The sequence below is a fragment of the Nematolebias whitei genome, chromosome 5 (assembly GCF_014905685.2).
Source record: "Nematolebias whitei isolate Nwh7 chromosome 5, NemWhi1, whole genome shotgun sequence".
In the NCBI taxonomy this organism is placed as follows: Eukaryota; Metazoa; Chordata; class Actinopteri; order Cyprinodontiformes; family Rivulidae; genus Nematolebias; species Nematolebias whitei.
The window spans coordinates 15,910,706-15,922,870 of record NC_056502.1 but is presented as its reverse complement, the minus strand read 5'-3'; the positions used below and the strand labels follow the sequence as shown (position 1 = coordinate 15,922,870).

Sequence of the window (12,165 nt, the reverse complement as noted above, 5' to 3'; positions counted from 1 at the left end):
AATAACTACTTCCGCCCCCATCTTTGTCTCTGTCTGCTATTAACCCCCCTCCCCTTTACTCTAACAGCCACTTTCTATTTTTTCCTCATATTGTTCCTTCACAGCCTCCAGCCTAAATAGCACCCATTTCATCTTCTCTATGTCTTGCTTTCTTCCCTTCCTTCCATTACTTCCCCTCCCTGTTTCCCGTATTCCTCGTTCATTTTTTTCTCTCCAGACCAAGCTAACTTTTATTGCTCCTTGATTCGATTAAGAATTTTTTATGCAGTCTACAAGCGATTTCTCTTTTTTTTTCCTTCTTCTGTGTCCATCTGTTTTCTCTCTTTCTTGCTGCCTCCTTCCTCATTTCTTTCTTTCTTCTCTCTGGTTTGATGTCTTCTGTAATAGACAGTATATAAAAATGAATTTAATCATCTCCTTTCTCTCACCCTCTTTTTTTCTCAGGCACCCTCTCTAAGTGCGATATATATCTGCCTCCCCCCCTCGGCAGGTTGCCATGGTCGCCATACCTACTCTCTCTCTCCTATTGGTCCTGGCAGAGTGGGCAGGTTTGGTGGACGTGTCCCCCCACCTCCTGCTCCGGCCAAGCCCGCGGGAGCGTGATGCGGGGACCATGATAAACTTCAACATCGCTGTGATCCACGCCGGTGCTACAGTGCAGGCAGAGGCGGCGGTAGCGGGGCCTGGAGGAAGGGTGCTCTACCCTGGATTTGGACGGGTCTACGGCTCCCTGGGGGAGAGCGTGGTCACCCAGTGGGGCTCTGCTAACGTCATCTGGCTACAGGTGAGACACTGTGTCCTCTGCCTGGTGCTAACTCAGCCGTACTTGAAGGCAGAGAATAACTATCCATTATTCATCCTTATCGAGCTGAAGAGGCAGCACATCGCTGCTGTGTGAGCTGACCATAGCTTGCACTGCAAGTCAGACGTGTCTCACACACACTTCATAAACCTTCCATATAAGTCAACTCTACTCACTTCCTGTTTTACTCTCATTCTTCATACCTCTCTTCATCTCCCAGGTGAACGACAGCAGCCCTAAGACAGTGCTGTCCCAGCTGTGTGAGCTATTAGCGGCGCGGCCCCTGCAGGGACTGGTTTACGAAGAGGAGAGGCCCCCTCGCACAGCCTGGGGTCCTTTGGCCCCCATGCTAGAGTTTGTTTCTGCCCAAACAGGACTGCCCATAGTGGCTGTAGGAGGGGGAGCAGGGCTGGGGAGGATGCCACAGGTAGGATGCAATGGAAGTGTCTGCAGCTTGTGTGCATGAGAATGAAATTAACAAATAAGAGGAAAGTCTTTCAAAAATGGGATTGTGGATAAATGTGAGGAGCAGCATGTGAAGCAGTTAAGCTGAAATGAAAAACTGCTCATGTTTTTAAACTTCCAAAGTCACAAACGTGCACAGATTATGTGTGAAGAGAAGGTATGTGGAGGTGCCAGTAGGATGGAGAGGATGCTGAAGGTCAGTGTCACTGATCTGCAGAAACTCTGCACTGTTTGATCTGTAAAAGGAACCAACTGTGGTTGTCGCTCTGCCTCTGATCTTCCTGGTAGGAAGGCAGTGAGCAGACACGGGTGTGTGCACAACTAAGTAAGGATGCTGTGTGTGCTCTGTACATTTTCGTGGCTGCAGTTGCAGAAAATGAAACAATGAAAATGGAACATATTTTCCAATCCATTGGAAAAAAAAGGGAGCAGAGCGCTGTATATTCACCCTTTCCATTTTCTCTTGAGGATTTAAATTGTAACACATTGATAAACTTCCTTTGAAGATGTAGCTCAGCCTAGTCCTCATCCCCTCCCACCCCTGAGCAGACTTTTTAGAAACGCTCCCTTCTGGACGTCATAGGAGAATTCACTCGACAGGCCAGGCTGTTTTAGCCCTTCGGCTGCATGAATGCTGCTGCTCCACAAAGACTTCAAGCCTTGCCATGCATATGATTTGTTGTGCACAAAGATGGAGCAGTTTAGAGCTCTGTAGTCCTTTGTCGTAAAATTGTTTGAAATTTTTCATGGTTTTATTAGCTCTAATTTTGACAGAGCATCAGTTTTATGATGGGATTTTAACTACATCTGCTGCTTTCCTCCTCAAATCAGGAGACAGGGTCCATCTTTCTCCAGTTCAGTTCTTCTACTACACTCCAACTAGAGGTCATCTTTGAGGTGCTCGAGGAGTACGACTGGACCGCCTTTTCTGTGGTGTCCACGCGCCACCACGGCTACCAGGACTTCCTGTCTGTAGTGGAGGGCCTGACAGACGGCTCATTCATTGGCTGGGAGAAGAAGAGTGTGGTGATCCTGAATGTGACTGACGACCCTGGGGGGGCTCGCACACGGAGGCTGCTGAAGGAGAACGAGGCGCAGGTGAGACAGGGGGGAGGGAGGAGGGATAGAGGGAGGAAAGGGGAGGAAGTGCTGCAACTACCATTGGGGGGGCCCCCTTTCTGACAGGTGGCTTCCCAGCTTTTTCCTTCCTTCTTCGTCTCTCCCTCTGCACCTCCATCTCTCTCTCTCCCCTCTCTCCTCTATCCCTCTGTTCTTCTCTTTTCATGTGGCACCAAGAGTTCTATGGTACAACCAAAACCACGAGTCAGTTTCTTTTCTCTAGCTGGATCTGTAGCATTCAGTGTGAAGAAACTGACAGTTTTCCCTCATTTCCCCATTAAGAAGCTTTGCCATTAAAAAAACTTTCTGTTACCCATACTGCCTGACACAGTCTATTAACTGGGTGTTCACTGTTGCTTTTAAGCCTTTTAATCCACATTTTTAAAGATTGCAAGGGCTTTGATTACACTAGAAAATGTTTAAACTAAAACTTTTTCTCTCGTCCTGGAAAAAAATGATCCAAACAAGGACAAAAACTCTGATTTTCCTGCACTGGGTCAAGAGGTGCTGTTAATGTTGGGGATAAAAAAAAAAAGTGCATCAAAAATAAAAGAAAATCCTGAACGTGGCTAGCAATTCTCCAAAATAAAACTATTTCTCTTATTTTTTTCATTTGACATTATTTACCATTTTATCTCCAAATTCAGCACAAGTGAAGTAATGGCCATCTACCAATCTAACACAGACTGTGGCAGAAAACCGTGGTACCCAGAGAAAATTTGAGAATGTACGGAGAGAACATGTAATCTTCTCGCAGAAAGGTCCCAGCAAAGTTTATAACCAGAAACCTTCTAGCAATGTGATTACTAGCCACAACGCCATTGTAAGATCTGCTCAAATGCCTGTTTCTAAAATAAGGGGCCGTCCACATGTAAATGCAGTTTTTACAAAACTGTAGTTTTATCTGTCATTTCTAGAATTATCCTTGTAATCATGGCACCATTTCTAGAAATGTCAAACACACTGAACCACCAACTATGACCCAAAACACCATTTTAACCAATATGTGATGCTCAGTATTTAATTTGTAAACCCAACCAAACATTTGTGTTTACCTAAATTTGTAAACACTTGATTCAATAACTATTTTAGAGAGCAATAAGAAGTAGCCTGACCAACAGCTCTCCTTGTGTGAGTAGAGCACTTCTCTCAAGCATCCTCACACCTGCTCCAGTACTATGCCTTCATGTGCTTCACTTCTCAATTGTTTAGTTGTACAATGAGAAGACTTAAAAAAAATTAAGTGAATTGGACTGTCTTTTTGGCATTTTGATCGCTGTTATTTTGACAAATTGGTGCCATTGTTTTGATACATGACATATGTAACGTGATTAATCATCAAACTATTCGCTTGTATTTTTTTAAAATAAATAATCAAAATTTTATTAATGACTTACTTAAACTGTAAAACTGATTTTGCAGTTTAGCTGTGCTGTTTAATTATATTTTTGTGTTTTTAAGTAAATTGCCCATGACTGTTCTATTAGGGGTGGAGATTATTTTAAGGGTAGATGCGGAGATGATTTCTTGAAGGGGCAACTCTTATGTGATATTAAGAAGCTCGTAAGTGCCTGTTATGTTTAAAATTAGTGTTTATGTAATTATTTTAAGAATACATATCTAATATTCATTCAACCGTAGGTTTTATTCGTTCACGGCAATCAAATTTGTTCATATCTTTATTATTAGTAAGCCTGCGAGTTACCGGATCCATGCAAACAATTACCGGCATGCACCCTGTCAAAATAAGAGAGTTCCCGGATCCTGCTCCGGCAGGATCTGGCTCAAATTAAAGACTAGTGATGCTGTTATGTTGCCACGAACATATATCAAAAACAGGAAACAAGGTGTGGAGTATGCTCATGAACTTGCACGGTGTGTGCAAAATGTAAACGCAACAAAACAAAGAGGATACCCTCAGTTCGGAAGTTAAATTATAGGTGGGACCTCTTTTTTTTCCAAAATGTTTACGTTTTGGCTGTACTCACAAAAGCACAAGGGTGGTGTTTGAAGATTTTTTAAAAACTGGAGCCTGTTTTCAAAAAATACTTTTTGGGGGCTCCTAAAACTGTTTCCATGTGAACAAAACACGGAAAATTCAAAAACTTCTGCATATTTACAAAAATTGTTCTCACGTGAAGGACGAGTTACTTAAACAAATAACTAGTGAGAGATGACATTTCATCTTCAGACATTGAGAAAATGAAATAATCCTAGATGCTGCGTTGTTCTTTTATGCAGATTTTTTTTTCCTCTCCTGGAACTATTTTTGTAGAGTTCATTTGCACAGAACGAGTTTGCAAAATACTATTTCAGAGGCAGGATTGTTGAAGAACAAGAATACATCCTGTCAAACTGTTTATATATAATTTATTTTTCTGAAAAAGTGTTACATAGTTTACGATTTGATAAAAAACATAACTTAATGTGTTACCATAAAACAATAATTGTTCCTACCTTACAGTAATTTACAATTTCTTCCGTTGAGTTTTTACATTATAGTACACTGAACCAACTCTCGTCTTTACTGTGAATTTGTTCGGTAATCCTGAGCAGAAGGGATTGTGGTTTTGGTTTCTACTTCTGATGTCGTCCATTCCTCTAAACTGTATGCTTGCTCATCTTCTCCTTCCTTCCTTCATTCATCCATCCCTTTCTTCCCTGCTTCTGCTGTTTCTGGCCTTTACTTCCAACCTGCCAGTTTCTTCCACACTTCTTCATTTATCATTGTTTTTACCTGAACCTCCTCTTTGACCACCCCCCCATGATCCTCTTGTTCAATTTTTCAATCATGTCTGTGTTCTTATGTCTTCTGCCACTACACTCTGCCCCCCTCACCCCGGCCCTCCCCCAGCCTCCCTCCCTGCATTTCTTTGCCTAGAGACAAGCTCAGTCACCTCTGTTGCTTTGCGTTGCACCTTCACCTCTGTTTGCCCACGTTTCATTCCTTCATTCGTGCACTCCACTTGCTCTGCATGTCCTCGCGGCCACAGGCCCCGCTCTCTGCTGGCTCGGTTTAGTCTGGGTCTCAATGTCAACGCTAATGTCCCAGCATGGCTGCTTGTGTTTTTGTCTGCAAGAGTGTGCACGTGTATTGGATTCCTTGGGCTTCACTCTGCAAGAGTCATTGCAAATTTAACACACTGCCTGCAGTGAATTGCCCATTCAAAGAGCTAACTATTTAACCTTCTTGCTTTTCACAACACCCCCTGTCCTTTAGCCTTCCTTTACTGCAGGGCTAACAAATGCTGGTGATTGCATAGAGATGCTATTTATATTTATCTCATGCTTCTGTTCTCTATGTTACATTTATTGTAATGTCTTCTACATTGTGGATGATCTGATGCAGGTCTCAATTCACTGTCTATGTCTTGTTCCATTTCTCTTCCAGCTTCTGTCTTGTTAGTGTTTCTTCTGCTGGCGTTTTTTTTCCCCGTCGTATGTTCTTGTCTTTCTACAATCTCCATCTTGTGATTGTGTGTGTGTATGTTTGTTTATCGTTCAGATTCTCTCCTTCAGTCTTCTTTTCAGTGTCCCTCTCACTGTCTGTCACCGTCTTTCTCCCTCCTTTCTCCCCCCACGCTGTCGCTCCCAGTCCCTGTCTAATTCACCGGAGGTTTATTGGCACACAGGCAGAATTGTTTTGCCAAGCCATTACAGTTCAAAATTCAATGAAGGCACAAGTCTCAAAATGTGCTTTCTGTCTGTGTCCCTGACCACCTCCTCTCTATTGCCTAAAAGAATTGTCTTCCTCTGCTTGTCCTTCAGTTCTTTTACCTCTTCTCCATTGGCTTTTCCATTCTTCTTCCACTAAATGCATCCCTTCTTTTTTTCCCTAGTATTTGTCAGCATTTACCCTTGCTGTCTTTTTCCATCTTTCTCCTCAGTTCCATCTCCGTCTTGTCAATACCATCCTTCCGTCTTTCTCTATTTTTTTCTTGTAACTCCTTAAAACCTCCATTTGGTCAATTTCCACCCCTCCTCCTCCCGCTCGTCTCATCCCTTCATACTTTAGTATTTACTGCAGAGAGCTCGTCCAAGGTCACTGTCGTCTTTCTTTATTGTCTCTTTAATATAATTTTTTGTTCTCTCTTTCACTCCGCCTTTTTTTGCCACAACTGTCTTTTATGTTTTCGGGCGCCAATTTTACAAAAATATGCATTCCTTTTGCTTTCCTTCACTACCCCGCCTCCCCTTTCCGATCTCTAAGGAGTGACTATTTCCATCTTCGACGACCTCCCTACATCTCCATTTCACTCCTCTCGTTTCTTGTTGTCCTCTCTCCTCCACTTCACTTTTTAAAAAAACATTTTTCGAAGTTTAACCTCTTTCCCCTCGTTTTCCCTTTAGATTTTCTCCATTTTTACTGCCTCCCCCTCCCCTCTTCTTCCCCTTTTGCTAAATGTTTTTTTTTTTATTGCTCCAACACTTAGAGCAGTTTCATTTCCCCTCTCTTGTTTTCACCCTGTTTTCATAATTCATTATAGTAACTTGTTTCATCAAGCTCATTAAGCACTGACCTCCATTGCGTTCTGTACCTCCAGCTTAGCACACAGCCACACAGTCATCCCTCTTTCCGGCGTGTGTGCGCTTTTCTTTTAAAATCACACACTCGACTTCCATAAACCTTATCGCATCGCCTCACAGCTATCGCTTCCTTATACCTTTTCCAGCGTTCTTGTTATTTGTTGATATGGCTTTTTCTATCCATCTCCATCCTCTCCCACTTAGGTGCACCTCCTCTCTAGCTCAGTATTTTCCCCCTCCTTACTTCTCCCAACCTCTCTCTTACTCCACGTCTCCCCTTTCCCCTCCTTATCTCACTGGATTGTGTGTGTGTCTTCCTCTGTTCCTGTCCCCTCCCTGCCTACCTTCTGTCCTCCCAGGTGCGTTTGCTGTACTGCTCTCAGGAGGAGGCCGAGCTGGTCTTCCGTGCCGCCTGGGCTGCCGGTCAGGCCGGAGCCTCACACATGTGGTTTGCGGTGGGCCCGTCTCTCTCGGGTCTGAGCATGGAGAGCCTGCCCCGGGCTTTGTTTGCCGTACGTCCTCAGGGCTGGAGGGACGAGCCTCGCCGAAGGATTGCTCGGGGAGTGTCTGTGTTGACACACGGGGCAGTGGCAATGCGCAAAGAATATGGAACCACAGGTGGGCCCAACTTTGTCACCACTTGCATGACGGATGCCAATCAGACCCAGAGACTGCGAAGCAGGATGAGGTAAGATATACGAGACGTGACCAATCAAAAAAGTACACATCAAAATATGCTAAATGGGAAGAAACAAAAATAGAAACAGCATAAGGTGAAGTCCTAGGAAAGGAGCTTTGGTTCGAGGCCAGAACTCGCTGTTAGATATATGGGAAGAATTAGCAGATTCAGTGTCAGAGAGCACACACGGGAGATATCTGAATTTGGGTCCATGCAAAATAGATGTTGTTTCTGTGTGTAGTTGTGGGTTGGCTAAATTACCGTAGCATCTGTAGCAAGCAGACCATGTCTCATGTATATTAATGACCTGGTTTTAATATATTCCTTATAGGCTGTTCAAATACACAGCAGCACACTCGAACAGGTCGCATGAGTGATTCTAGTTATCTTCTCACTTCATTTTTCAAATGAGTCATTTTTAGTCCAGCTCTATATTTGTGTCTCCTATAGGGCGATGGTGAAACTGCTAGTTTTGGTATCTGAAAGTGGTCTGAATACTTAATGAATTAGTTTATTTGCAGTAAAATTTGTAAATGATCCTGAGCACCAACAGAGAGGTAATTATCGAGAAATGATTAATGAATTCTCCTGGCGGTGTTTATAATCTATGTCCAGGAACAGAGAAGAACAATGCTTTTGTTTCTCGTTCTTTAGCACTGCTACCTACTGTTCACCGTCTGCAACTACAAGCTGCTGCTCCACCTGAAGCTTTCTGTCATGCAACTAAAAAAGCTTTCAGATTTTTCTCTTGGTTTTGTTTTGAAGCCAAGAAGGTGACATAAAGAGAACATCTGAAGACACGTCTGTGATTCTCAGACCCACTATAGAGATTGAAGCCTATGCAGAGATTAGCAGTCGTTTGATTTCAACGATCTTGACAGTCCCGTGTGTGTGATCATTTGTTTTAACAGACAATCTCTGACTGTCACCACAGAGCTCCTGTGAATTAGATTCAAGCCGAAAGGAACCTGACGAGCATGTTATTTAATCAAATGCAACATTAAGATTTTTGTTTCAACCCTCTTTTATCATTTAGGAAACCCTTTGATATAATAATGCTGTGGTGTAAAACAGTAAATTTTAAACGCTGTCTCACTGTCTATTTTACCTCTGACGACAACCTTGCAGGTATTTTAGCAACATCACGCTTGGCGGTCGAGACTATTCGTTCAACGGTGATGGTTACCTGGCGAACCCCTTCTTGGATGTCATCTCCTGGACTCCTGGACGTGGATGGGAAGATGTAAGGACATGAGCTTAATTTTTCAAATACAATTATGTGGTTGTAGTTTTGAAAGCCAAGCTAAAGTATTTCACAAATTTGCAAAAAGTAAACAAAATTGGATGTGTTTACTTTTTGCATAAATAGTTTTTGTGAAGGTGAAGATGCCTGCGACTGTCAAAAGGGTAAAAGTTTCCAGCGACACAATCCAACAACTGATCTGAACAAGAATTAAGGTTTAAGCGCTCGATGTGAGCTTGAAGAAGTGATCTGTTGCACCTGACAGGGTGGACAGTTGGGCCATAAGGGTTAATGCTCACTTAAAGTTCCTGATGGCGAATGAAGTCTTAAATCAGAGCAGAGGTGCATCTGCTGACAGTTTAACTACTCTTTGTTTGGCCGACTTTCATCCTTTGTTGCTGCTGGTTCTCTGAGCCTCTGCTTTAGCTGGTAAAGCTTTAAATGCACATTCACAGCTTATTAAAAAAAACAACTATTTTATTATGAATTGAGAAAAAAGGCAAGCTTTTTAAAATTTTTGTCTAGTCTTTTGGAGCTTTTGGTCACTGTAAACATGTTCTTTTTAATCATTCTTACTAAAACACAGGAAGTGTGAAGACATTATAGCCTAATGAATATAAAAAAGTGATTTTGCATCTTTCATGTATGATATCATGGTAAAGACATTGAGATCAATGCAAAGAGTGCTTCTTTCATAAAAGAAAAAACAAGAAGCTCTTAAGTGAAGGTAACTTGGAGCCTAAGCAGTCTGACTAATGTAAATTGAGTGGGTGTATTTTTGGAACACTGAAAAGGTTTTTCTTTGAAATTCCCTTCAGTGTTTTCTTTACTAGATGATTTATAGAGAGATAGCGAATTGACGTATGTTGCCCATTTCATACCTGTTTTTTTTTTTTAAAGATAAATTCATGTTGAGCTTAAATCCATAGTTCAGATCTTGTGAAGTAGGGTGCCATGAGAAGGTTATGAACAGTTAATATCTTACCTGTTGTAGGAAGCTCTTTGAATCTCCTCAGTTTGGAGAAGTAGTTTTATTTTAACTGGATCCATGAGCTAATAGTCACTACTGGGGTGTGTGTGTGTGTGTGTGTGTGTGGGGGGGGGGGGGGGGCAGTAGATAGCTGCCATCTTAAAATAATGGAGCTCATAAAATTGTAGCAGTTTATGCAAACCCTGTTTTCTAAACTTTTACAATGTCATCAATTTTGCATTACGTAATTAACAATGACGATGATTAACATGGAAGTCCATGGTTATTTGCAAAAGCAAATAGCAGAAGTAGCTAGCTAAAGGGGGCCGAGCTAGAGGGGCTGAGATGGGGTAGAGGTAGGGCAGCCGACTTGGAACCAGAAAGTTGCGTTTCGACTCCCAGCCATTCCCACATGTCGTGGTGTCTCTGAGCAAGACACCTAATTCCTAATTGCTCCCTGGGCGCTTACATAGTTGCCCACTGCTCCACCTGGGTGTATCCCAGGCGTGATGGATTAAATGCAGAGAACTAATTTTGCCATTGTATGGGAACATACAATGATGGCAACCTCAGACTTCCCTTCCCTAAATCACTTCCTGTGCAACCTATGGCACTAGATAAACCCTAACAATTCCCCTGGAATAATAATGAAATATAAAAGTGGCAGCAATAGAAAATATATAAAATAATATTTGAATGAATATAAAATCATTGAGATTTGATTTGTTTGGAGATGGCAGCAACCCACTTTGTTCCTAGTCAAGTTTAGACCTGCTGTTAGCTCAGTAATATGACCAAATTCAACTCTAATCCTCCAAACTTAGGTCATTCAAAAAGCTATCTACAACAGGTAAGATATTAATTGTTCACGCAACTCAAAAAATTTGAACCATCCCCTAAAGCTTTAGATAAATGTCAGACGACTATTGGAAATTTATTTTGCCATTCAGAATAATTAGTCGTTATAATAAAACCTAAGCTAAACAAAAGTTTTTAAATGTAATATTCTTGTTTATGCAAGAGTTGTACCTAGACACACTTCGTTGTGAACCCATCTTTTAATAACATTAAACTTAATTGCAGCCTTGGAGACGAATTTCATAATTTCTCCATCAGACAGCAATATCCTGTGGTTGTTATGATCAATAGTTGTTGATTTGTTCTTACTTCCCGGCTATAGTCACAAGTGTTTGCTGAGAAATAAGTGTTGATTTGAATGGTGCTTAAAATCTCTGGGTGTAATCACTGTCGGCTTGTAGACATATAAATATGAGCAGTATGTCTCACCACCAGCCTGGTATGCCATCAATATTCCATAAAACTGTTGTTTGCTCTGAAATCCATAGCATGAAGCCTGTTGGAAATGTTTCCCCTTTAATGCCAAGGGGTTTTGCCCTTGTCAGTGTCAGAAGAGAGAAATAGCAATGCTCATTTTCCCAACTGCGCACCAGCTCTTTGCCACCATGCTGCACATGCATATGGACACACAGTCTCCTCAGACCATATATACTGTGCAATGGCACAAATAGCAACACACAAGCACAAACACACATTGGCGGTTCTCAGCCTCCTGCTGGTTTTAACAGCCCACCAGAGTCCGGTCTCAGCGTGTTATAACATGCTGACTCCTGCCATATCCCTCAAATCCCTTTCAATTAGAGGCTCCTGCGCTGGTCCTTCGACTCTGCAAACTCGGGGTGCGAGACCCGCCCACACAAATGCTTAGAGCCCCCCCCCCCCCACACACACACACACACACAACATCTGCAGAAATGAGAGAACATACTGTATGCTTACATCCTTCTTGCATAAACCCAGCACAGAGAGGATAAGACTCCCGTATCTCCCCATTATGCACATCCAAGCTGTTGAATATTTAATGCAGTCTTTACAATGACTGCACCATTACTTAGAGCAGGGGAGCACCCATCTTAAAAGACTGAAACACTGCAAACAAGTGCTGAAGGTTGTCCAGCATTGGTACAGAGTCTTAATGGGAGTTAGTAGGAGAGACCATATTTCTTCAGTTTTAGCTTCTCTCCATTAACTCAATTCAGAATAGAATTCAAAATCTTACTTCTAACCTACAAAGCCCTCAACAACCTAGCTCCATCTCATATTACAGATCTTATTGTCTCATATTTTCCTAACAGAGCACTTTTCTCTCAGAGTGCAGGTTTACTTGTGGTTCCTAGAGTTTCCAAGAGCAGAATGGGAGGAAGATCTTTCAGTTGTCAGGCTCCTCTCTTGTGGAGCAACTTCCAGTTTCTGTCCATGAGGCTGACACATTGTCCAGTTTTAAGACTGGGCTTAAGACTTTCCTTTTTTTTTTCATTGGGGCGGGGGGGGGGGGGGGGGGG

General features: G+C 42.3%; 1 protein-coding gene across 1 annotated transcript in view; it reads left to right on the top strand.

Moving 5' to 3' along the window:
• Positions 1-597: 597 nt before the first annotated feature.
• Positions 598-12,165, top strand: part of LOC119409716 (glutamate receptor ionotropic, NMDA 2D) — a 25,446-nt gene continuing 13,878 nt past the window's right edge. The window contains exons 1-5 of the mRNA XM_037676617.1: positions 598-784; positions 1,023-1,229; positions 2,099-2,365; positions 7,273-7,601; positions 8,721-8,835. Of these exons, the coding sequence (XP_037532545.1) occupies positions 614-784; positions 1,023-1,229; positions 2,099-2,365; positions 7,273-7,601; positions 8,721-8,835 (1,089 nt within the window). The 5' untranslated portion in view covers positions 598-613. The remainder of the gene's footprint in view (positions 785-1,022; positions 1,230-2,098; positions 2,366-7,272; positions 7,602-8,720; positions 8,836-12,165) is intronic.